Genomic DNA, 27,754 nt, shown 5'->3' with positions numbered 1-27,754 from the left:
GAGCCACTTCCGGTCACGGAGGTGCGCCTCCGGCGTGGGTAATCATGTTTTGGATTGCACACACGAGCAAAAATTAGTGTTAACTACACAGCACACACCCCCACACCCACACACACACACATTCACATCGTAGACTGTCGCAGCTGGTGTCGAAGTGTCGCAAACCACGATTTTCGATTCGGGCTTTGCGGGATCTCGGGCATGCTGCCTTTACGCCCCATAAGACGTGCCACCCATTGGGCAACCGGAATCCAAAATCGTAACACCAATCCACACCGCCTGCGGCAACTAATGAATTCTTCAGCTGCGGTCAAAATATCAGGCGATTGTTTATGTCAACAAAAAGGAAATTATATTGCATTATAACTAGCTTACAAAATTATGAAAAGATACGGAACTATAAACCTTAATGCTCTTTTTACTTCTAACATATTATGGTATATTGCATATCTTGTTTAATTTGTTCATTCAAGTTAAAAAATTTACTTGTTCGTTTATTTACTTTTTACTATTATTATTGAAAATTGCAATACTTTTTAAACACACGCCACAATGGCGATCGCAGCTGAAAATCCATATGCAGTAGAGCAGAATTGAGTAAGGAATATTTAGCAATTGACAATCTAGAGATTTTATAGCAAATGAGCCGAGCAGAAGGCCGATGAAGCGTTTGCTATCCCCCCTAAAACCATTCACTATGAACCAAAACTTAAAAAAAAACAAAACAAAACTCTGAGAAACCCGATAATCAATAAGAAATTCAAAGTAAAACCAAAACGATTTGGTTAGTTTTCGCAATTTGCTATATAGAAAAAAGCTTCAAAGTGAAATTGTAGTTGAAGGATTTAAGCGGGAAGGCGGAATAAGTTAAGTGTCACCGAGGAGAGTGCTATCTATCGATCTAGACGGACTAAATGCTAAATGGTGAAAGATGAAGAATTAGTAGAAAGTTAATACCGACGAGGGCTAAAATGCAGAAAATGGCTAGCCAAGTGTCACAGCTGTTCGGAGAACAACCGGGTCCAAGCCAAAACTATGGATATATTTTCGTGCATTTTGTAGAAGTTGAATATCCACAAGACACTGAAAAACACAAGGATACACACCACACACACACACACACACAGAGAAACAGGATAACACTAAATGGAAGCACTTACTGCATGATGTGTACATAGGAACAACATAGATGCTATATATATATGCGAGTATATATACACATATATATAGACATACATATATAGTATATATTTTTTTCGAATTGTTTAAGTGAAACTTTTGAACAAAATATGGAAAAATGAAACGCAAGTCTTATGAAATCCTAGCAAGTAAGGCAAACCAAAATTGTAAAGGTCAAGATACAGAAATGGATGGAGGAACGATATACCTAAAACAATGCCTAACTGTACGATAGTAAGCATACTGAATATATATATATTGATAACGTAATAAAGCGGAATATATGTGTAAAAGTAATCTATTTATTTACACCAACAACAACCCTGTAAATACACAAATTCAGTCCAATTTTCTACCGATTCCCAAACCCCCGCGTTTCATTTCGATCCTCGCCCAATCCGAAACTTTGAACAGACAACGACTTTGGATTCTCCCTTCCACCTGGATATACACTATATATATACATTTAATTATTAACTTACGCAAGTCTGAAAGTATTTCTATCGAAAAGTTCTAAACTGCTTAACTGTAAAGTGTACATACATATACCGAATTACAACCACTCACAGATCCTATAAACTATATTTATAGATGTAAGAAAGTCCCACACACTATTGATAACCATCCCCATTACTGTATGTATATGCCTATTAAATATATATATATATATCTACTTTTTTTGGATTAGTCACTAAGCATAGACAACATGAATTACTAAGTACGATATGCACTGCAAGCACTGAGGAATTTGATTCAATTTTACTTAAGACAAACGAAAAGAGAAATTGAAATAGCATTTAGCAAACCTAACGGAAAATCAAAAAGAAAAAAAAACACAGAATTACATAAGAGAATCTCCACTTTCTGGGATAATAATTAAAAATTTAATATTAATTTTTCGAGCTACATCGGAAGAGAAATACCGACAAACAAAAAAACTGTATTCGCTTGAGGCAATTGTGTGGGAAAGTCGAGAACGTTTAGCATCTGGATTGGCTATGCAGCATTCGTATGTTATATACTTAGATACCCGTACTCACAGATACACACAACACACAACACACAAACACACACATACGAATATTAAATAGATGTACAATAGTTATATAGACTCATTCGCATCGATCCTTTAAGCCATAGTCTATCCTGTTAAGCTCTCAACCAAAATTGTAATTTTCGGAACCGCAAAAAAAATGAACCCCAACGCTCAGCTACGAGTTTCTGTTTCTGTTCCAAGTGCAACTTTCAAAGAATTGTAAAAAAATTAAAATAACACTTTACGCTAGCGAATCCCAAAAATATTTGGACAAACGATCGAAATCATCCACAAAATTGCTTATAATATGAATTTTCTGACTCTCTCCTAAGGGAAAATAAAAATTTTTTTTGGTATTTCAAACTCAACAACATTGCGTTTTTCTTTCGGGCGGGCTTGCATAAAAATATTCACATACTTTTGGGCTTTCGCACCTACAAGTAAAGGCAATTCAGATGAGTCACGGTTTATCAGGAAATTAAATACGTTATTAGAGTATTATAATCACAGCATTAAGTCGGAAATGGAAATAAGTCATCAGGGTAAGTTTGAAAGATACAAATGTATGCATCTGCATTTCACAACTTTGAAGTCATTCGTAAGCGAAGCTTAAACGAGCTTTAAAATGAACGCGAAGCCATTCCAATGGGCTGCATCTTTTATTTAACAATAAATATGTTTTTTAAAATTAAATCGTTTTATCTGAAATTGTGTGAAAGTCAGCTGGCTTCAATCAGTTCAAGTTGGGGCAAAAGCGACCTACTCAACATGTTCTTTATGCATTTTTTACAAAAGAAAAAGATAAAAAAAAATATTTAAAATCATATTCTAACCACTGAGTGTTGTTAAGTTTTTTTTTAAGAATGATTTCCCTGTTTTAGCCACATAAACCAGTAAATCAGCCCACTGTACCCACTGTACCGCTCGACGAAGAGCGTTCAGCGTTGAGCGGAGAGCGTTTAGAAAGCGCCAGCGACCGGCTTGCGATTGCAATTGCCGTCGCTCATGGAGAGCGGCGAGCGGCGAGCGCCGATTGCGATTGCGATTGCGATTGCCATTGGGTTTGGGATTGGGGAGCGTGGATCGCGGAGTCGGAGTCAAAAGCTGAAAGGCAGATTCAGTTGGCGGCGCAGACTCGACTCGTTTAGTTCGCCGTTTCGTTGAAGAGCGTCGAGCGCGCGTGCGGCATTTCCAGCGCGGTTTTCCAACCGCAACACACCAACTTCTGCGACCTGTGTACTACTATTAATATTTTTATTGCATTTTTTTTTTTTATTGTTTTTTCTTTCTACCTGCAAACGTTTTGCTGGGCCTGAACTGGTGTGCTACGTTGCTGAGTAGTGCATCTGCCTTTTGCTGGCGAGTGCTACAAGTGTCGCACGTAATCGTGCTGGCAGTTACGCCTCAGAAAGCAGCCGAAAAAAAAAAACGCAGATACAAGATACAAAAGTATCTCGAACACATGCGTTACGCTCAGCTGACTCGTCGTGTGTGTGAGTGTATCGAAGTGCCGGTGTGTGTGTGTGTGCGCGCTTAGCTTAGCTAACAAATTGGTTAGATAAATTAAGCAAAAACTGTGAAATTCGCAAATCAAAAAAAAAAAAAACAAAAAAAAGTTACACAAACGAAATATACACGAAGGAAAAGCGAGCTGAAACTGAAAGTAAACAGTTACCAGTAGTAAATGCTTTGAACTTAAATTATACAATTTAAATAGAAAGAACATAAACGCATCATAATACCCTCCCCGCATCCTCCCCCCGCGGCTGGCCGAAATATGTCACAATTCCGCGATAATTCATGGGTGAGTTGCGATCGAGTTCAGTTCGGTTCGGCTTGAGATTGGCACTAATTACCGACTAACTACTGCACGTATCCACGAGATACTCGCACTCTATCCTGCACTCGAAACTAACCCAAATTGCACAATTATCTCCCCTTTCCCCTTGCCCAATGCCCCCTTACGCGAAAACCCCCACCCCCTTTCGACATCTTCTTAATTGGTCCAAATCGTTAATTAACCTGTGTGGCCATCTGTAAACCGATTGGCCAATTGGCCCCATGCATCTCTCGGCCTGACCCGATTTTTTCAAATTTCGCAGCTCGCCAAGTGCGATCCATCGATTGGGAATTGCACTGGCAATCAAAGTTGGTAATTAGGGAACCATTTAAACCATTTCCAGTTTAGTATTTGAGATACATTCACTAGTTCTTTGATTGCTTATTACCTTAAACTGCTTTTAAGGTTAAGAAAGTTACAAATATCGACATGATATGATCTTCTATTTTCATAAAAAAAAAAATAAAAACAGTATGCTCTTTTTTTCGAGTGCATTTGCATTTGTGCCGACTGGCAATTGACTTGCGACTGAGAATTTTGACAGCTTCCGAAGCTTCGCATGCAGCGAGTTACCTTGGCTTTATCAGCGAAATAACGGTGTCGGGGTCACTCGAAATAACCTAATCAAATCGGTTGGTTTTTTAATTTTAATTTTTTTTTAATGGCAGTGCGTCGCGCTTTGGCGAACGAAAGTCGAACAGTTTTTGAATAAATTAGTGCGATGCAAAACACGCAGGTTAAGCGGGTCAATCGGCAACGTTGACAGGCATGGGGTGAAATTTATAGATCGACTGATTGGCAGTGCTGTGTAACCCGTTTATCTCGAACGATTTATCTGCGAATTATCTGGCCAAGATGGTGAAGAAAAAACTACTGCGGCAAGTGGCATTGCGAGATATGCAAAATTGGGGTTAAGTAAAGTAGTCAATTATCAATACTTTGTATTTGCAGATATGGATTCACTACTTAAAAGATGAAATATTACTAAACTTTTTTGTATTTAGCCTAATATCGATTTAGTTTCTCTATATGTTTTCTGACTTTCGGTTTAAGCCGCAATTGGCTTAATGCTCTGCCTTTTTTATCTCAAGTTGTGTCAAAGACAAAAACACACACCTACATTTTCCGAGAAATTTTCCAACTCAATTTCTGCATGCAATCTAGATCAAACATTATTTCCACACCTGAAGCAACCTTTTTCTACAGCAATTGCATTTGAAGGTCGACGGAGCTTTCTTTTGTTTCGTTAAGAGTTAAAAAGCCGGGGAAACAAACAGATAGGGTTGCACTGAGCGAAAAGAGTTATCTAAATCCATAACTTGTTGATAACAAGATACTGTATGTATTCTAGTAAATAGAGGCATATAAAATAAATATGTAGAACCTTTGCGCCACAGGAATTTCCCGTAGAATCACTTTCCTTTTTTTTTTTAGAAGCCTTTGTTTTGTTTCGCTGTATTTTTGTTGTTTATGAATGTGGATGCGTTATCGGCGTATCTGCGTAACTGTAATCGCATTATGATCCATTAAAATGCGCCAGCTTTCTGGCAGTTTTTTGTTTTTTGATAAGGTCTGTGGACACCCACACCCAAGGCGCTCCCTCGTCTGGCAACAAAAGCAGAAAATTCGTAAAACCAATTCAAAATCCAGTAAAATAAGAGGAAAACCAGTTGGCCTGGCCCAAGTCGATTGCGCAAATGTCGTGACTGACGTCGCGCCAACGATTATCATCTTCTTCTGGCTAAGATTTTGAGATTCGGACTGGGATTGGGATTCGGATTGGGATTGGGATGCTGCACCTGCACATCCAATGTCTGGCGGCTGATGTCTGCTTCCTGGTGGCAGCTTCAAGTTCAATTACTTCAGATTGTCGTGAAGGCATTGGCCATGGATTCACATCCATAGCCACAACCACAACCATATCCGAATCCACGTCCATGTTGGTCATCAGCAACTTTCACTCACCGGCAAAATGACGATGACGATGTGTGCCTCCTGCACATTTTGTCATCGTTTTTCATGTGGGAAAATCTCTCGCCTCTGCAAGAGATCCAAAAAAAGAAAAAAAGACCTAAACGATGGGGAAGTCGTGTGGAGGCTCGCTTTTATTTTTTTACTCATGGAAGCTGCGTTTTTGGGCAGACATTGCAAAATAATTTCCACAACAAGTTGGAAGGCCGTCGACGACAATGAACTTTTAATTACCCCAAAGACTCGTTTCGCAAAAGAAACACATGGAGAAGAGAAAAGGGGGCACAAACCTCATTCAAATGAGGTTCGCGGAAGGAAAATAAACGAAATTTTCAAAGGAGGAAAAGTTTCTTAGCTCTCCGTGATCATATGCAATTTAATGCCTGCCCAATTTGCTGCGGAACAATCGGCTCTTTGTTTTTTTCTTTATTTTTTATGAGCAAAACCCTCCATTTCCCCAGCAGCAGATTAGATTTCAATTGAAGATTTGCAGATTGGCTTCCCTCGTTGATTTTCGTGGGATTGCCAGCCGAAAACTGGTTGCCAAATTATGAATAAGTGTGCTGTAAATACGATTTCTGGCTAATACCTAAGCGGATTGCAGTGCAATGATTAGATTTCTGCCGGCAGTTGCAAATTTGTTGTACTTTCTGTGCTTTGTGCCTTCAGGCCAACATTTTACATATGCATAGGCTGTAAAATGGTAAAACCACAACAAAAACGCATTTATTATAAAATGTTGGGAAAAGTGGTCAAAAAAAAATTGGTTCCATTTTGAATGCAAATCAATTGGAAATTAAATTATGAATTCAAAGAGATATGCCTTTTCATATTTGGACCAATACTTCTCAAGTTATTGGAAAAAATGTCGAAAAAATCATCAAATCTACTTTTTCCAAAATTTCGCTATTTACTAAAGGAAGTTTTATCATAACTTGGCTAAAAATGGTCATATAGATGAAAGAATTACTGTTTTAGTCAGCTTATTATCACTGCTAACGATTCCTATCACTTTTTGACGGATTTCGAGAAAATAATTTTTGGATCAATTTTTCGCATTTTTTGTAAGGGGTAACATCATCCAAATTTGCAAAAAATGTCAAAAATTTTGGAATACCATTTTTTTACACTGTTTGTTTTGGAATTTTAATACGAGTTTAATGAGATATAGCATTCTATTATCAGACACCTATTTTCAAAGTTGTGGCCAAAAAACTAATAATTTTATGGCAAAAATGGGATTCTCGCCTTAAAACCAAAATACTGAAGTTATTTTAACCGAAAACCAGGAAAATTCCCTAAAATTATCGCTTGAACGGTTATTCAATCACACGAAAATATTTGTACACGCATCTTTAATGAAGCAATATAAAATTACCAACTATCTGTGATGTATAATTAGCTAGAATTAAACGAAGGAAAGTTTAAAGTACCGTGCAAAGATTTCTTTTAATGTTTATTCGGCAGCCATAAGAGCCTTAAAAAAATACGCTTTTGCTGGCTTATGTAAGTGAGATTTAGTTGGCGAGCGTTAAACAAATTTCAAAGTACCTTGCACATGAAAAGATACGTAGATACATATTTTTTGATTGTTACCGCTGACCAAACGCAGAAATTGCTGGCGAAAAAAGGAAATTTTGCGACAATTAAACAGTGAAAGTCGCTTAAAATGGATCGTTGTGGCATTAGTTATTACCCCGACTTGTTATTATTGCTGCCATATTTTTCTGTTTTTTCAGTTTATTTGTTTTTGTTTGCACTGCTGCTAGTTGGTGATATGACAGATTTAATAGAAAAAAGTTGAGAAATATGGCCAGAAAGATGGATGGCAGAGATGATGATAAACTCGGGCGCGCAAACTGTGTTCAAAATAATCATCACTTTTCGCTCTCCACTCGCCTTTGTTTGCCACTCTGCATTTTTAATTATATTTGTACAGATTTTACTGCTGCTTTTTTTTCCACACTAAACCGTGTATAGTAGTGCACACAGAGCTTAGAAAACTTGGGCTAAAACTTAAAACTAAAGCCTCTCCAAAGGTTGGCCGCTGACCTTGAATGGAGTGGAGGATTTTGGCTTGAAGATCGGGCCGAAAGTCTATTTGCTGCCAGCCAAGTCACGTTCAATGCTAACCCACATTGTACAAATGCACATATGTGGGCCAGCATTAACGGTAATTGATTTTCAACTCAGAGTGCTGTGACCGATTCGAGAAGCCATAGAAAACTCAGCGACGAAAAATATGAAATACAAAAAAAAATACAAAAAAAATATAGAAAAAACGCAGCAAAACAGAAGAGAAACACACATCGAAATTGGTAACAAAAACGTGCTCAGACTTTGGTTTCGGCCTAGGGGATCTGGCCTCGTTAAGAGCACCAAGCGTATCTACAAGACAGCGACAAGTGTATCTGTATCTGTATCTTTCAGATACGTCAAACAAAGGGGAACGGGCGAAGAACTGTTCTCATTTCTCATTTCGCGGCGGTTGGAAAGTATTCAAATGCCTCAAATGGAGACATTCCCTTTCTCCGCCATTTCGAATGCGAAATGATTCCTTTTTTTCATACCCTCTATAGTTGCTACCCTATATTTTATATTTATGGAGTTACAAACTGATCATAGCTCACAATTATTTGCTGCAAGCTGTGCAATATATATATTATATCTGTCAAATGCTTGTAAAACTAGTTTATGGAAAAATGTTGGTTTCTTTTTAGAAAAAAAACAGCAAGCAACTCCACATTTGTGTGTCATAAAATGTGATGAATAGCTGTTGATTGCCAACTTCTTACTTATTCTTCAAATTTATTGTATTTTCCAAAGTAATAATGAACTTTAGAGAACTTAATCTCACGCTGGAATTATATTTCCACATGCAGTGCAAAATGCTGGGTATTTTCGAATTTAGCCCAGCTTTCTTCACCTTTTTCACCACTTTTTACCAAAGACCTTTCGCTTCAGTTCAGTGGGAGTCACAGCACCCACACAAATTCGCTAGATATTCGCATTCAGACCCGACTCACTCATTACCATTCACACACACACATCCGCATTCAGAGCTTCATTCTGTTGAATGCCACTAATTGTTGTCGGCGAACGATGATAGATAAACAATTTACCTGAATGTGGAAATTCGTCGAAGAATACAAAACAAAACAAAAAAATTAGCGATAAACATTTGTCACTGGGCAAATGAAACACAAAAGGGGCGTTGTCGACTGCAACACTGACCTACATGATTGCGAAAATAATGAATAATTCTCGATCACATTCGTTGCTTCGAAGGTGGCGAATTGCACTTCGATAAGACCATTTCGCAAATGTTCGACGAGTTCACTGATAAGCGATAAACGCTGAAATTAGTCAGTGGCCAAAACAAAAGATTGTAAAAGTAAATTATCCACAAATATTGGAGTGACTCAAAAATGGATGGGACTTCTGCTGAAGAAATTTCGAATTTATATTCTATATTTCACAATCAATGAATAAAACCCGAATCCAAACAACTTTGTGTTTTCTATAAATACTATAAATTGTTTTGGTGCGTGGCAGTAAGCCCATTAAGTCAGTCAATATATGGAATCATTAATTTACAACATTGAATGAAATTTTGCAACAATAGCTAGATAATTGTTATTCTGCAACGAGGCTATTTTGTAACAATAGCAATTACATTTAATTGTATTATTTGGATCTTGAAAAGAGCATAAGCTAATAAAGGGGTAAAAGGGTATGTATTCGTTAAGTAGAAGGATTACAAAAATAGAAAATAAAGAATAAAGTTCTATTTTGGCCAGTTTATTCCAATGGTTTTTTGGACAAAACTTGAAAAATAATTGCCTGAATGTGGAATGCCATACCTCGTTAAGTTTCTATTTAAATTTCTAATCGAACTGTGTTTAAAAATTAGAATTCTATTTTTTTGCCATTTTTGCAAATTTTGATGATGTTACCCCTTACCAAAAATGCAAAATTTTGCCCAAAAATTAATTTTTCAAAATCCTTCTAAAAGTTATAGGTATCGTTAGTATTGGTAGTAAGGAGTAAAAAACTTTATTATTTTTTATTATTTTAGCTTTGTGACCATTTTTAGTCAAGTTATACAGGAAAAACGAATGTAAAATATAGACTTTTTGCAAAAATTGATCCTCTGTCTTTTTTGTTAAAAAATAATCCGATTTTTTATCCTAACATTTCAAATAATTGTCCAAATATGAAATGTCATACCTCGTTGAACTCGTAATTAAATTTCCAATTGAACTGAGTTAAAAAATGGAAATTCTATTTTTTGGCAATTTTTTGCAAATTTTGATGATGTTACCCCTTACAAAAAATGCGAAAATTTGTCCAAAAATTAATTAAACTAAGTCCGTCAAAAAATGTTATGGATAGTTAGTATTGGTTATTACGAGTAAAAAACGATAACTATAAGAGCTTTCTGACCATTTTTAGCCAAGTTATACAGAAAAAACGAATCGGAATTATTGCCTTTTTTCAAAAAATCGATCCTGTTTCTTTTTTTGTGAAAATAATAATCCGTTTTTTTATCAGAACATTCCAAATAATGGTCCAAATATGGAATGTCATACCTCGTTGAACTCGTTATTAAATTTCCAATCGAACTGTGTTCAAAAAAGGAAATTCTATTTTTTGTCAATTTTTTGCAAATTTTGATGACCCTTATTTTGACCCCTTACCAAAAAATGCAAAAATTTGACGAAAAAATAATTTTTCAAAGTCCTTCTAAAAGTTAAAGCGCTGTTAATTAGCTGCTCAAAACAGTTATTAGTTTATATATTTGATACTTTTTAGCCAAGTTATGCCGAAAATACACCTATAATATGCCTGTGTTTTGTTTTATAACAATAAACTCAAAGATGAATGTCTGATAAGCCATTTCCTTGAGACCTACTAGATAAAGATGCCTTTGAGCGCCATAAATAAGTTAAGTTAAGTTTGGCCCGGTTAAATTCCTTTGTAATACCAAGTCCGTGTGTGTTTTGAAAATAATTATAACAAATTGTACGATCGAACTGATCGATTTAATTGGCCCCTGGTCGTTCTCCTTGTGCCACTCACTGGTTCGGCGACAGTTCGATGAACTTGAGACGGAATCGCTGGATTGCGATAATGATAATGCCATCGATTGTCGGCCCAAATAGCTAGACTTTCATTAGCCGGCTGGCAGTGGAATTGGGTGCTCCAATCGCATTCAGCTCGGACACTTCCTGATGCAACCTTGCTCCGCCACTGCATTGCATTGATGTGCATTGTGAATGGGCTGCGAAGCGTGTAACTAAATGCGAATTCAGCTAATAACGAAGGCATCCTAGCGAGGGCGGATCGTTGAGTTCAGTGAAATAACATCTGCCGAGAAAATTCGGTAATATGTGAGTGAATGCCCTATTACTCGTTCTGTGCAAATTGTAAAATTTCCTCTAGCACTCACATTCCAGCTTATATATGGTAATTGTATTTGCCTAGTCATATAAACCCAACCCAACCCAGTTCAAGTTCAACCCACCCAAAAAACAAGAGAACGTCACTTACTTATTAATAGCTCTCGATTGTATACCAGTTTAAAGAGACATATACTATATGTATCTTACTGAATATCTTGCTAAAATGTAGAACTTTCCTTTGGCTTTTCGAGCCTTCAGTTTTCGCAACACAAGACCTTGGCCAGTTCTCATTTCCAGTTCTCATTAAGATCGCTTGGGCAAGACTCATCCAACTTGTTGGCGGTGAACTTGTGTGGCAACCTAGCCTGAATATCGGCGAACTTGGTTCCGCATTGGGCCAGTTTTCGTTTGGGCCTTTGTTAAAGGTTTTAGCCGATTTGCAGCTTAGCGTTTGCAGGGGGTGTTGTTACCTGTAGTATTTAATTGCCAACTGCCAATTGTTTATTACTACAGCTGAGATACTCTTGACTGGTTAGACTTGTTCTACGCGAACATGTCAACTTTCTTTCGGCAATCGTCGAGAATCGGGTTTGTTGCTTTATTCTGTTTTTCAGTTTATCAGTTTTTCCACCAACGTGGTGGCCCACTTCGTGCTCAAGCACTCATCTACATCCATGTGAGCGGCCACGGGGCGTATGCGCAATGCCGGTGTAGCAATTGTCGGTGATTTGTTTGTGAGATTGAACACTTGCAAGTTGCAACGCAATGCCAGCCGCAACTGCGCAGCAATTCGACAGAGAAAAAACTATTTTGTAGCTTAGAGAACTATTCCATTGAGATAATTACCATATTATTATAATTATTATATTATCTTCTTAAGAAAGAGTCACATTAGCATTTGACTCATGTCATACTAGTTAGTACATATGTCTTTCTGACTTTTCCAATGTTTACGAAAGTATATCTTATCAATAGGTGGCCACTCCGCTTTTTTCCGCAGTGCAACATTTATTTACTGTCATTAACTGCTACTTAGTTCAATGGTTTTATCTACAGACATTGACTTCGGTCATGAGTGTATAGGCTATATATAGACCCTGTTGGCCGATGCATTAACGCGCCTTGAATCATCCTCAAGTTGGCACTTGTTTTTCAGTCTTGGCCAAAACGCCGGACGTTTTTCCAACCTTTTTTCCATTTTTTTTTTTGCCGGAAGTTGGCGAAGCCATAGTGCTTTTGGACCTGGCCAATTCGTGATCGTATATGGGCATGCCATCACGTAGTTAATAGAAAGTGGACAGGCCCAAAAGCGAACCTAACCCACTACCCACAGCCCCTCCTCACCTCGCACTATTTCACCTGGTACTTGGACCATCTAAATGTGTATATGTATATGTATTTGTAATTGCGGCTTACAGTTGCGGTCAAATTAATGGCACTACAAATCTCGCAGAGGAAAGCTCGCTGATGAGCAGAGTAATTGATATGTAGAATGCAAATGGAATTTGTTGAAGGTAAAAGCTTTTTTCACTTAGTCATTGGTTCATCGCTAGTTCGGTTTCTAATTGTTTTTGAGATATAAGTAAAAATGTGTCATAAATAAGTGCCATAACAAACGTGAATACTGTTCCATAGAGAAAACGATTAGAACTGGAAACTTGAAGAAGATATGAACAAAACAATAACCTTTGTTGTTAACTATTCAGCAATATTTTTGTTTGTGCCAATATTTTGACCAAAAACTGTGTGTAAACTGCTGTTCCACATTGTAATTATCCATTGTTATTTAAGCGATTATTTAGCGAGTAAACCTAACAATGCAAAATCCCTCTGCCCCTCAACCGACCACGCTTTCTCCCCCCCTCTCTCTCTCTCCCTCTCTCTCTCTCTTTCTCTGTTGGTCTATATTCTCCAAATCTCTGTCTCTCTCGCTCTGGAGAAAAGCTCGCCAATGCGCGATCTTACGGCGTTTTGAAGAGTTTAAGGAGCTCGGCACGTTATGCCAAGGCCAAATCCAAGTCGGCCATTAATCTCAATGCCCATCTGAAGAAGCAGCAGAAGCTGGAGGAAGGTCATCCCGAGAAGAAGAGGCAGGATAAGAAAATACTCAGACAGAGTGTCAGTGAGGATCAGCCGATCTATGCGAACGTGGACGAGGTTATACCGATCCATTTAGAACCGGAAACCGGATCCGAAGTCGATGCTCTAATGGGTAATGCACAGGTAAGCGGACCCAAAACCCCGGAACTCAGCTCCAGACCTCCAGTTCCATCTGCATCCGGCTCCATTGCATCCCATCCAACAAACAAAAAAACCGAACTAAACAGATCCCAGATTTCAGATCTACGGATCGGTGACATCAACCCATTGGAGCGTTTATAATCTCATTTGTTTAGCAAGACAATCGAGAGTTGAAATTAAATTTATTACGTGCCCGCCCTTCACTATACCACCCCCATTAAAACCCCACTTTTCGGTGTGAATTGGTTGCGATTGTTAAACCCGTTTGTCCAATGGCATTTAGCAGCCAAGTGCAAGTTGTTCAGCAATACAAATCATATAGACGAGCAGTAGCTAACGAGTACCAGGCAAATAAGCCCTCTGTACCGAATATAGAACAAAAACTTGAGTGTACTCTTCAGATATGATTGATTTTACTACTGAAAAAGCATAAAATTAAGTTGCCAAAGCACTAAGCCATGATAAAAACCATAAAATTTTGGCAATTTAGTTTATAGCCTTAACAAGTCTTCGAATATCGTAAAAATACTTTATTATACTATAAATAAATCTCCAGAGATTTCAAATATCTAAGCACGAATAAAGTATTGCATACTTTTCGGCGACAAAAAAATAATGTTTAATCGCAAAACTGTCTCTATCTTTAAAAAAACTTTTTAAATTACTCGCCTAGTGTAAAATATATTAGTAACTTAATTTAAACACAAATCTTCTTATAAACACAGTAGATATCCATTCAGGTGTGAAACCTGACTAAGGTTTGCGCCTAAGCTAAGCAATGGTGCTGGAACTGGCTAAGCAAATGGAAAAGCTACAAATATTTTCAAACGAAACTTGCAAAACTTCCCACTTTCCGCTTCGTGGTGTCAGTTTAAATTAAAGGCTAGAAATTAATTAATTATGAATCGGTGCTGGTTACTCCATTAAACTTCAGTCGCTCATTAACCCCAGACCAACTTAACTTAACCTCCGACTAATTTATGTACAAACTATGTTCTATATTTTTCTCACCTGCAGGTAAGCACCGCTGCAACGGTAATCCGTCTAAAGTTTATTTTTCTCCACAACTCGCAAATTCTCAGACCAACAACAATGACAAGTAAGTTTGATAAATGTCACAACTCGGGTTAATTAACATTTTCAGACACCAAATACAAAAGGAAAAAAAAGCAAACAACAAATTTCCGCAAATAGAGAAGAAACCCGAACTTCGGGTTTCTTTCGTACTCGAATGTCGGTCAAGCGGCAAGTGCAGCGTTCATGTGAGCGGTTTCCACCGATTCCGATTCCGATTATAATCGACCCCCCCAGCACCCCCCTTCTAACCGACAAACCGAAGATGCATAAATCTGAAGCGCATGCCTATCGTTATGGTTATGCAACCGGGAACGGAACCCGACGATCCGAAGATCCATAATACCGGTACTTGTCAACGGCGTCGCCTCACTCAGCACGTGCATTTAGCTGCTTAAATTTATTGTATCACTCCGCAGACGTCGCCTATGGTGCACAGTGGGACCAAGATACGCAAAATATAAAGCGATGCAAAGAAGAATTTAAAGAACTACAAAGAACGGAAACACAACCGAAACTAAGAACATCACAATTGGATATGGAAAATATGAACAAATATAAAGATTATGAAATAAACAAGTCATTTATCACGAAAAATGTTTGTTAACACCTCAAAGTGAAATTCCTGCACCCAAAGAATCCGAATGTATAATAAATAATCTTTGCCGATCTGTTAACACATACAATTTATGCGAGACTTTTAAAAGTTTACACTCGACCTGTCTTAACAGCATGTCTCACTAATTTTTGCCACTTAGCAATTAACTGCACAATTAATTAATCAAGCCACGCGTCAGTCGAGGCCCACTGTGCAACGGTACATTGGCGGGCCAATCAGTGAGTACCGCTTTGCATGCTGCGCGGCGGCTGCGACTGCGCGGCGGCTGCCTGCGGTGTACCGTAAGTCGGCGGATCAGCCTCTTCTTCTTCCATTCAAATATTTTGGCCTACGCGTTGTCAACGACTATAACAATAACAAAATCAAATGCAAAAACAATAACAGCGCAGCAGGAGCATGAGAGCCGGCTAGCGGATGAGTGTGAGAGGGGGAGAATGAGAGTGAGAACAGGTGCAGCATCAATGCAACGAACTATTGCCGCTCTCTTCGCACTCTCTCATTCTGCACTCGCGCTCTCACTCTCGCTCTCTCCCTCTCTCTCTCACTCGCATTCTGACAGCGCTGCACGGGCAGAGCAGAGCTCAGTCTGCTGCCGCGCGTTGTTGACGTCGCATCGTCGACGACGTTGCTCTCCCGTCGCTGTTCTAAATTTAGTCACCGACGCGTTTCTGTAAATGTCGCCGCTGCCGCCGTCGACAAATAACAATAATTACAGTTTTATTTATTTTCGGTAAATTTTGCACCAGTTCGTATACTTATTGTATACTCGGTACATACTTTGTTGTTTGCATAACAGCAACACAAATTAGCTAATTGTTTTTTCCAGTGTGTATGTGTGTGCGAGAGTGCGAAACGTGCGAAGAAACAACAACAATGCCATAATGCAGTGAATTTGGGTTTTTGTGTTTTGATTGATTTGATTTGAAATCGAATGAGAATTGTTTTCGTGTGACTTCTCAAATCCCCCAGAACCTCAGGAGCCATAGATAAACAGTGGTAATCTTATTTTAAGAGACCGCTACAGTCAATGCCCCCTGCAACGAATTTCTGCATCTGTACAGAACGAAAAGAAATCACCAAGCAGATAGTTAGACATAAGCCGGTTGGAAATATGTATTGAATTAATAGAACATTAGATTTAAAATATCAAAAACACATATACTGTATTACAAACTGAACTTTTTTTCTAGTGCATCAGATACAAGTGCATCTAGTGTCTTCTATTTTCTATAACAAATCAAATAGTGTCGTTTGAAGTTCTTTCGATTTTCGCTATCTGCCGACCTTGTTGCCAATTCCAAAATGAGCTCAAGTTTGCGCGGCGTGACAAATGACAAGCGCATCTGTCAGATGCACCAAAAAGAATCTGTATCTTCGCCCGCCATAAATTTGCCGAAATTTCCTTGGCTAAATCGCATTCAGCGTAGATTTTCCATGCACACTTAGACCGAATGGCCGAAAAACCAAAGTCTAAACATCTTGAAAATGTGCCAATTATTTTTGTACAATTCCCAAATAGAACACAATAAAAACCATGGACCATAGACCATGTCTACGCATCCGTTCATACACATATTCATACATATGTACATCCATATATCTGTCCAATATCTGCGGTGTATATGTACGTATTTATAGATATTATGTGATCTTTACATGAATGTTCTCTTTTGATGGCCGGTTCTTTGGTTTAGATAGCGATTAGCATAATTATTTATGGCCCAGCAATTGTTGGGGGCCTTTTGGTGGATCTTTAGTTTCTGAATAACGATTAACCGTTAGGTGTTGATCGAAAGATCCACAGATGAACCTCGCTAGCCTGAACTGTTGTCACCTGTTGAAGAGTCTTTCAAAGTCATATGTACTCTTCTGTATTTTACGATTCAAAACTCCTTTGACGTCTAGAATTGGTTGGACTTGGAATTTAGCTTATGCCTAAAGTTCCAGCTAGCGAAGCTTGACTGTAATTCGATAGTTAATTAGCCACTGGCACCATATTCAACGGATTCCACAGACAAACACAATGACGAAAAACAAAGCATAAGCCCAAAATGACCGAATGTCGAATAAAAATAAATGCAGCCGCTTCTTCGGCTGCTTCTTCTGGGTCTTCTGCTTAGTCTTCAGTCTTCGGGGCCCTTCTCATCTCCCCTCATTCTCCCATCCCCCTTCGCCATCGTATTGGAAGAACAAACGCATTTCTAACAAGATTGACAGGCATTCAAAGCAAATGAGCGACTGAGATGGCCAGCACACACTGCCTAACGGCAATAGGCAGAAGAATCGAGGCAAAAAACTACAAATAAAATATACAAAAAAAAAAACTAAAAAAAACTATATAAAAGCTCTTCAAATCGCGTCCCCGACATTTGCTGCCTGCTGCAACACGTTGCATGCTCGGCATGTCAATGACATTTAAGAAAAATTGATTGAGGCGGCACCGCGAAACGGGTTAATTGCGTTAACCCCTGACACCCACATGAACCGAGTGCAGCAGCAAGACAGAAAAACAGAATCACATGAGGAAGAACTTTAGGAGTTGGCTTCTTCTTCCCAGTTAAATGGGGTTTTCCATTAACTTAATGATAGACTACTTTAAAATCGAGTCAAATTATGTCTATCATTACAAGAATTATATGGGAATGGTGCTCTCAGACTTAAAGAAACAGAAAAGGAACTCCTATCTCACTCGTGCTTAATATATCTAATGTTATTTGTATTTATTCATAGATACGTGCACAGAACTATCTTACTTTCAAAGCTTAGATTGCAGATACATACTTCATACATAATTTCTTCCGAGAAAAAAGAACTTTCAAGTACACTTGTATAACCACCTTATCGCATTTGGCGATTACATAGCAGTTTCTTCTTCTCTACGGAATCCATTGATAAGAGCGTTTTCGCCAACTTCCTTAATCCGTTTATCTAGCTAGCTGAGTATCCGCACCATCATCTCACATCATCTCGACACCCCGGCGAACGTGACCTACACGAATCAGGTGGTCGGATCGGATGGGATCGGTTCGGATCTGATTAGATCTGTGAGATAAAAGACGAGCCCGGGTGAACAAGAGTTTTAACCATTTGAATGGCATTCGAGAAATGCGGGGAAAGGCAAACAGAGTGGTTCGCCATTGAATTGCCTCATTAAGAGAATTATTTTTGCATTCGGGTCTCAGACCTTGCGCATTTGGCGCAACATCCCGCGATAAGTTGTGAAAATATTTGCGTAAGTGAAACAGAAAGCGTCGACATGAAAACATTGTCTATAAGGTTTTTTTTTTCGTATCTTTTTCGACTTGGCTCTATCTACCCCATTTTCGTTCTCTATTTTTGGGTGGCGCAGAGAGATCGAAAGATCAACCGATCGCACACGAAGCCAAGTGTAAAGGGCAGGAAAATCAGTTTTTCAGTATTTTTTTGGCAACTACAACTACACGTTTTGTTTATTGTTCTAGACATTAAATGAGATAAATGCGCCCCATAAACCACTGCCTGGATACAGCAGTGGAATGAGATTAATGCCAAGTAAATAGTCGCATAACAAGGCATACCATCTATACTTATATCAAACGCACCACACTATATACATGTTACATATGTATTATTAACAAGAATTCAGCGCAGGATCACATTAGTTCAAGGTATTCGTACCACAGCAAAATTAGCCTTTTTTAATAAAAAAAAAAAGCAACCCACGAACGGTTTACTGTACTCAGGTGTTCACACTTTTTGTTTATGGGAATCAATTTCTATATACAATGGCGACGACAGAGGCAAAAGTTTAGTGCCTGGCATTAAGGGGCATGGATATCGAGTTTTAAGTGAGCTGAGGTTGCACACTCAGAGAATATAGAAAAGTAATTGTGAATAAATATCTATACTTATTTATTTCCATTTTGAAGAAATTTTTCTCAGTGCACTGGCGGTCCAACTTCTAATTGGTATAAAAACTGAACTTCAACTGAACTATAAATCAGTCAATCACTGTTGAAGTTGCAGCTTGGAAGTGAATTAGGATTTAGAAACTTAAGAAATCAGGAAAACCAAACATGGCATGGAAGTGGGTAATAGACGGTGCTCCCTTATGGCCTTATATGGCCTTGCGATGACCTTGAGTGCGATCCATGGATGCTTACAGGAGTCGGTGCCACCAATTATGGCCACTCGGTTGGCATTGTGTGCGATTAATTCCTTTTATTAATCATAAATTGCCATAAAAGAAGGGAACCAGCCAAAAGGGACGACTCGCAATTGTCGGTGGCTGCAATTGCCGCAGTTGGCAACTCTATTTATAGAGTCCAAAAGGCCCACGGACAGAGTTATTCCACTGTTTATCTTCGTGGGTCTTACCCCCAATATGATCTTCCGTCCGTCTGGCCATAATTTATGTTATTTGACTTTTAAACCTGAACTGCGATGTCGGCAGAAGGCTTCCCATAATTGCAGGTTCCCCTTGGGTTCCCCCTCGCATCTTTTGTGGCTCCACCTCTTTGCACTTCCCGAAATTATTCATCAGCTGAGATTTTTGATTTCAGGGAGCAAAGAAAAAATGAATTGAATCTTTATAAATATATGTTTCTTTTCTTTAATCAGATTTGCAACTAACAAGGAAAGTTATTTATCATTTTTTAAAGCAAATATTGGGATGGAGCAATTGGTGTAAGCCCAGATTTCTGTCCCAGTGTAGCACTGCTTACGCACTGCTTATGCACTGCTTATTCGACTCCCTTGCAACTGCTTGTGCGGCTTTTCAGCTAAAGCTAAGCTCGCTCATTAGTTGAATTGTCTTTTGACTTGTCACACACTCCACTTTATTGCACTCCACCTGACTCCGCGAAACGTGACATATCGCAGACGGTGCGATTAACCCCTCTCGCTCCCACCCTGGTTGCGCATCCTCTTTGGCTGCTCTGCTTCTTGCTCGATGCAAATGCTATTAGCCGCAACAACAAACAAGTGCAAAATGTAATTAAATTGTTTTACTTACTACGGTTTCGCACGTCGGCCATTTGAATCGCGAAAAGTGTAACAAAGGCAACCCAGATATCTACAGACCTGCGAGTACAGTGGTCACTGGGTAAACGAGCTTGCCGTTCTTCTCTCCAATGAAGCAAACCTTTTATGTAAATTCTATTTTACTAAGGGACTGAATGACTAAGCTAAAGTAATTTTTTTAGGAACCGTCTATAGATAGTAGTTATTTTCTCGTTTCCGAGTCTTCACTGTGGAATATATGCATTTGTAGAAATTTAGCACGAACCTTACATCACATTACAGTTATAACAACAACTGGGTGCTTAATGATCGTCGCTTGTCCCCAGTTCTTCTTCTCTTTCTCCTTACTTCCCCCATCCCATTGCTCCACTTTGGGATGCAATTGCAACAACAGAAATCGGAGTTTACCCGCGTTATATGCTCATTTGTAATTAGAAAACTAACTCTGCCCAGGGAAAATGAGAAAACAATTTGCATTTCATTCAAGCGAAGTAAAGGAAATTGGAAAAGGGAGGCGGCGAGGGAGAGAAATCGTTGAGAATAACCATTATCTGACTTAACTCGAAAGTAAATAGTTCATAAATAAATGATTTATATAATTACCAACACGGAATGACGGTGGATAGAGAGGCAGAAAGAAGAAGACGAACAGCAGCGGAACGAAGTGATCGTAAAATAGGCACAATAGGGGTTAAGAAATTTGATTGGTAATTTCTGAACAAAGAAATATTGTAAAATGGTCTATCTCTATTTACTTTTTTTTAGCTTACATAAATATTTATAAAGTTAAGTCAAGATCAAAAATAATATGTGTCCTTTGAAGGAATTAAATTAAAAGAGAAATTATAATGGGTTGGCTTATATTTTTTAGTATATGAATCGTTTTTCTTTCAAAGTGATCCTATTTGCTTGATCGTTGCTGTGGATCCACACTTGATCGGCCAGACACAAAACAGAAAAGGAGACAGACAGACGTCGCTGCCACCGTCGCAGTCGGCGTCGCTGTCGATGGGGGCGCCACGGGCGGCGACTTTGCAGTCGCTGGCTTGGTTTTGTTATTCCATTTATTCCAGTGGCCAACGCAGCGATTTGTGCGTCCGCTTCTTTTTCCCCTTATCTCTTCCCACCTCTCCTCTTTCGCGTCCTATGCCTTCCTTCTGACCCCCCCTCCCCTTGTGCACAAAACCGATTTGTAATCTCTACCTGCATCGAAAACTGGAGCACAGAGGAATGGAATCGAGTGCTTAACAGAAGGGGGGAAAGGTGAGAGCACGGTGGACAGAGAGGGTTAGGGGTCGCCAGAAGGTGAAGAAGGGAGCGGCTTTTTCCTTACATTTCTCCCTATTCTTAGCACCGTTCTTAAGTCACTTACCCATTCCTTTTCCTTCGGCTCCTCCTTGTTTTCCTGTTCTGTTCGGTGTGTTTATGTTATCTGTGTACTTTGCTATGTAGGTGAAACATCGCCTGCTTATGTTACTTGCTACAGGGTATTACGGGTATAACGGTTGGCTATTTCGGATTAACCATTTGTGGGAGAAAATGGGCTTCCAGTGGAATTTAGATTGCCTTAGGCCATGGCTGCCACTTTTCATGTGTGAACTAAATTAGGGAGTTAATAGCTTTTACATTTCATTCAGTGCCTCACTTGCTCGCGTTTCTTCTGCAACGAAAGGTGTACAGTTCGGCATATCTAAAATAACAAACAGTTAATAGTTATTAGTGATAACTGTACACTACATTTTTGAATTTAACTACAAGTGAACAAACACTGTTAAATTCATCTGTTTTGCGATACGATTTCTTGTGCACGAACGTATTAAAATTATGTGTGATTGAATAAAACGAACATTGGTTATTTCCCGTATCACATTTACATGTTAGCACTCCGTAGAAAAGAATTTGCGAACTGAATTAACGATTATGACAGCACTTTGATCGATCTGATTCCTTCCAAAATAAAAACGGATGCTTTCCCATCGACAAGCGTCACTTCCAGGTCGACTCTCGCTCTCCTCCTTTGGCGCTCTCTTTTTGCTCTCCCCCTTTTCACCGTTCCTTTCGCCGCGTTGCATTTGTTGTTGCTTTACCTCTCTCACGCACATGCACACACACACACAGACGCACGAACGAGAGTGCAAGTTTAGGAATTGGAATTTTTGTAATGTTTTTGTGTCCATAAATCGAACAGCCGTCAAAGATGAACCACCTGCGGGTGCACAAATTCAAGCTGGGCGGCAAAGATAATGCCGCCATGGCCGATTTGCCCCAATCGGAAAACACTACCAATAATAACAATGATGTCGGAAGCAATACTAATCAAAAAGGCGGAGCGAAAGGATTTCTGGGCAGGATCAAGCGCTACTCGGTGCTGGGAAATAAACTGGGACGTCGCAATCTCGGCAGTATGAATCTGACTCCGCCGAATAATATCGTGGATAATTCCGTTTCGCCCACCAAACTCCATACTGGAAGCTACAATATGACCGGTAGCCATTCCGATGATCATCGCCTGGAAATCGGAGCTCCGATTTTAATATCGACTACAACATTGGACACCGATCGTTTCGATGTCACGGAGGCGAGACTCAAACAGATTGGCGGTGGTATAGCCCAGACCTCCAGTATAGTGAGAACCCTGACGCCCAGGAGTTCGGATGAGGAGGAGTTTGTGGACGCCAGGAGCAGTCCGCAGCAAATGGAAAGGGATGAGGATCTGCAAATCGCTGATGATCAGGGCGAGAAGAACGATCGCGATCAGAATGGGCTTCAATGTCAGTTTCCTAAGGAGCCACATCGTGAAGAGGAGCTGGGGGACTTAAAATATCTAGACGATCTGGAGAAGCCAGAACAATTTGAGACGCCCACACACGAGGTGGAGGAAAAGTTGCTGGCTGCCCAACAGGAAGTGAAGCGCCCCATAGCGCCCATACCCATTGCCATAGATCCCCCAATCAGACGACCACGTATTGCCCGCCAGCCAAGGCAATCGCAATCCGTTCAGAATCTGCATCGCAGCGAGCTGAAGGTCTACCTGCACAAGTCCAATTCGATGGCGCTGGACATGAATGTCACGGCTCCGGCAAAGCTGGGCTTGGACTTGAATCTGCCCGAGTTGCCGGAACTCTATGGAGCCAGCGAGCTCAGTTTGGCGGCCAGTGATAATAAGGAAAATCTGCCAGCGGTGAAGCCATCCGCCGAGCGATCGCCCATACCAAATGGCGGCTTCATGGCCCAGCAGCCCCATTTCAAGAGCCTAGACTCGTTCCACCTGAACACCCGCACCCATTCGCATCAGAGCTCCCAGCAGAGTTCCCGCCAAAGCTTGGCCTGCAGCAGCAGCAATGGGGAATACGACTTTGATCTGAAGTCGGTGAGCTATCAGAGCCTGAATGCCCAGAATCTGTTCGTTTCGATTGACGAACTGCAGGAGCTAACGCGGCAGATCAACGAAACGGAGGACTTTGGCAAGGAGATCGATCTGGAGTACTGCGCGCATCGCGATCAGCTGAGACCCAGCGAGCGCAGGATCACCCTGCTGAAGAACAAGAACCAAACGCTGATCAACTTCAATCACAACAAGGAGAAGCTGCGTAAGGGCTGGCACGGCATGAAGCACTGGCTGGGCGAGGAGGGCTCCAAGATCAAGGAGGCAGTGCGCCAGCAGACGCCCCTCAAGCGTCTGGCCCAATCACGGAGCAATCTCAACCAGTCAACTGCGGATGCCAGTCGCCAGTCAATGTCGCCGGAACGCACTCATCGCGATGTAACCGAGAGCTGCGAGGATGTCACCGAACGCACCGAAATGGAGTCGTCCATGTCGCACCGAAACAGCGAGGAGGATCTGTCGCCGCATGCCAAGCGGTTCAAGGATGAGGTACAGGTCTAGCTGTTTGTTGTTGGTCTGGGGTTGCTCCATGGGATGGGTGTATTGGTCTAAACTGTATACTAATGACATTATTGCTATTCTAAACAGGGACAGAACGGCTTCGAGGAACTCCGGCGATATGTGAAGCAGGGCGGTGATTTTAGCAAGGAGCTCATCTTTGTCCTGCAGGAGAGGTGAGTCAAAGATCAAATTATGATTGATCCAAATTATATTTGTAAGCCTTACAGAGCCGATTCGGAGCTGATCTACTCCAAGTCGCTATCGAAGCTGGCCAACAAGCTGAACAAAGCAGGCAGGGAAATCCCCGGAAGCGTGGCCGACGCCTGGCGTGGAGTGGCTACGGAGATGGAGAGCCGCAGCGATATCCATCGCCAGTTGGCGGCCTCGCTAACGGATGAGCTGGTCAAGCCGCTCAAGACCGTCGTCGAGGGGCATCACAAGGCGCGCAAGGCGGTAGGTACAATTTAAAATCCAGGTAGACATATAACCCTAAGCAATTCCCAATCCCCAGGTGGAGAGCAACGTGGACAAGGCGGCGCGAGTACTCGGCGAATGGCGAGCCAGCGAGGCGAAAGCCAAGAAGGCCTCCCACACAGCGGCACGCGAGAACGAGAAGCTGCAGGACGCAATGCTGGACGTGCGCATCCAGAAGTCGCCATCGATTGCCCTGCTCCACCAGGGACCCAATAAGCAGGCCGCAGAAAAGGAGCTAAAGTCGGCGGAGAAGGATTGCGTCAAGTTGGACAACAAGCGCAAGAAGGCCGAGGAGGCGGTGAAGCGTGCGGATGTGGAATACTACACCCTGTGTGTGCGTTCGGAGCGAGCCCGCGTGGACTGGGAGATGGCCGTGCTCCGGGGAAGTGCCCAACTGCAGAGCAGCGAACAGCAGAGACTGGGCAATATGCACAACTTTGCCCAGCAGTATGCACGCCTCATCTCGGACATGAATCCGATCCTTGGCGGCCTGAGCACTCGCCTGCAGCCGCAGCTCGATGCTTGCAATGTGGCCAAGGACATGCAAGTGGTGCGCCACATCCGCCGCAATTCGGAGGGACCCAGTGAGCAACTCCTTCCGGACTTTTACTGCGAACACACAACGCTGGCCATGAATCGGGAGCGTCGCAAGCACGCTCTGATCAAGCTGCTGCAGTTGGTCAAGACCGATCTGGAGCGGGAGCGACGATCCCGCGACGGATTGAGGGGACTGTCGCAATCGCTCAACCATCAGGAGCACCAGAACATCACCGATAAGCTGTACCACGTAGGTTTATCACCTTGTACGAATCGGTAGGATTTCATTAAATATGGTTCATTCTAGATCCGTTCCATGCTGACCTATTTGGAGGGCGCCCGCCTCAAGCTGCACTCTGCCCTCTTGGAGCTGGACCACAAGCCCAGGGCCACTCACCCACTGTCCCAGCACATTCATGTGGGTTATTATTGATAACTTAAGGAACTTAAATGGTTTTAACGTCTTTGCTTAACCCACAGGTCACCCGTGATCGCACTGGGTTGCAGCAGAGCATTCTGAAGGTGCCCAACTGGCTGAAGAACAACGACAAGTCGCAGACGCTGCAATCGACCAGTATGCTGGCGCACGACATCACCGACATAACCACTAACCACGAGGATGAGCTCCCCGACGAGAACTGCTCGCACCTGCACAGCAGCAGCCATAGCAACAATAATAGCAACGGCTCCTGCACAGACGTCAGTTCGGTGGTGAAGCCGTTCAACCGAAGCAAGAGCAACATCGAGACCAATTTCACCAGCCAACCAAAGATAATCTCGACGACAAATGCCGCGGTTGCCGCGTCCGTTAAGTCCAAAACCCTGGCCAATCTGCAGGATGGCCATCACATTAGCCACCAGCACCATAATCATCATCATAGCGATCGCGGCCAGGCGGATGGTGGATCCAATCAGCAGGACTCTGATTTCGATGAGTTCAGCTCGCAGGACGAGGACGACGAGCCGCAGCAGCCGCCGCAACTGCCGCAACCGCCGCAGCAGCAGCAACAGCAGCCGTTGCTGCAAAACCCAACCATCAATGGCCAAGTGCAGACGCAGCATTTCTATCAGAATGCGCAGGAACTGGAGAAGGGCCAGAAGAACGGATCCGGTCCGAGACTGGGCCGCTGCAAGGCACTTTATAGCTACACCCCGAAGCTCTACGACGAGCTGGAACTGAGTCCCGGCGACATCATCGAGGTGCATGCCAAGCAGGACGACGGCTGGTGGCTGGGCGCCCTGCGCAACCACATCGGCATCTTTCCGGCCACCTATGTGGAGGAGTGTGCCTAGTTCTAGTTGGGGATCGCCCTTCCAGCTTCCCTCCATAGCTATAAAAGAAAAAGTGCGAATGAGTGTGTGCGACTGCCAGAGGAGTGTGTGTTTGCCTTGTGGAGCGATTTGTTTGACATGAAACCAGTGAATGAGGATTACTTTAATCCCAAGGCGATTCAGGGATAGTTGCAGCATCAAATGCTATATTAATTTCACTCTAACTTCAATTCTATTTGAACGCTAAAATGGTTCTTTATTGACAAATGGAAAGCATTTAAACTCAACTAAAAAATTAAGAATAGTTACACTTTAAAGAAGTTTAATTCTTTTTGTTTTCCCTGTAAGCGGAAAAATTTACTGCATATGTGTTGTGAAAAAAAATTATTTACCTAAACGAAACTTAAGAAAATATCTTTAAAAAAAAGATGTAAACAAGCGAAGAAACAACAAATATTTACGTTTTCGTGCATTTAGCACTAATTTTTCACTTTAAAAGAAAACATTAAGAATTAATCACTTAACTTCATTGAAAACGAACAAAATCGAGAAAGCAAAAACTTCATTTTTGTTAGAACAATCTTTTTGTAAAAATGAAAATATTTTGTTTCGCTTATATAATGGTCAATTTTCTTGGTACACAAGTTAAATCAAACGAAAACAAAAACTTAATTGAAAACTGAGAGAAGAATATAGAATATATTGAAATTTTTTCAAGGAGTGTAAGTATTTTTAATTTTTTTTTTTAACATTTGACCGATTAATCAGTACTTTTTATATTTTTCGCCACAAAACCGTTTTTAATTTGTTAGCCACTCTATATTATTTTGTTTTATTTATGCCCTGATTGTCTGTATGGGTTTGTTTTAATCGTTTAGTTTTATATCAAACAAATCGATCCGCTTTAGTGTTACGAAGTTAGTTACCCTGCTCTTGACTAAATGCTGATCCCAAGGACAGGCCTTCGCATTAAGCATACTATGTAATCTACGAGTAACGATTGTATTAATTTTATATATTTTTTTTATTATGTTAACTACCAATTACAGTTTATGTTTAGCCTCCAGTTGAGTCATTTACCATTTACCGATCCTGCACATTAATTGTAGCGCTGGTCCTCATCAATAAAGCAAAAATATTGTTATTTCATTATTATCATTTTTTATTGCATATGCATAATGGAACGACATACATATGTATAAATATATATTATTATATT

The 27,754-nt window shown here is 40.8% G+C and overlaps 1 protein-coding gene across 6 annotated transcripts; it reads left to right on the top strand.

The window, feature by feature from the left end:
• Positions 1-3,348: 3,348 nt before the first annotated feature.
• Positions 3,349-27,687, top strand: LOC117148807 (nostrin). 6 transcript variants are annotated; one of them, XM_033316451.1, is made up of 8 exons: positions 3,349-4,019; positions 13,376-13,654; positions 22,555-24,240; positions 24,340-24,425; positions 24,480-24,705; positions 24,764-25,513; positions 25,571-25,681; positions 25,744-27,687. In XM_033316451.1, the coding sequence occupies exons 1-8, from the start codon at positions 3,993-3,995 to the stop codon at positions 26,554-26,556; spliced, it is 3,978 nt and encodes a 1,325-aa protein (XP_033172342.1). In that variant the 5' UTR covers positions 3,349-3,992; the 3' UTR covers positions 26,557-27,687. The 6 variants fall into 6 exon arrangements, with proteins under 6 accessions (XP_033172342.1, XP_033172339.1, XP_033172341.1 ...); XM_033316448.1 differs by lacking the exon at positions 22,555-24,240; XM_033316449.1 differs by lacking the exon at positions 22,555-24,240 and having other exon boundaries at positions 4,001-4,019; positions 13,371-13,654.
• The last annotated feature ends 67 nt before the right edge of the window (positions 27,688-27,754 follow it).

Source organism: Drosophila mauritiana, chromosome X (assembly GCF_004382145.1).
Source record: "Drosophila mauritiana strain mau12 chromosome X, ASM438214v1, whole genome shotgun sequence".
NCBI lineage: Eukaryota > Metazoa > Arthropoda > Insecta > Diptera > Drosophilidae > Drosophila > Drosophila mauritiana.
The sequence above is the reverse complement of the archived record's forward strand: the minus strand, read 5'-3'. Positions and strand labels throughout refer to the sequence as shown.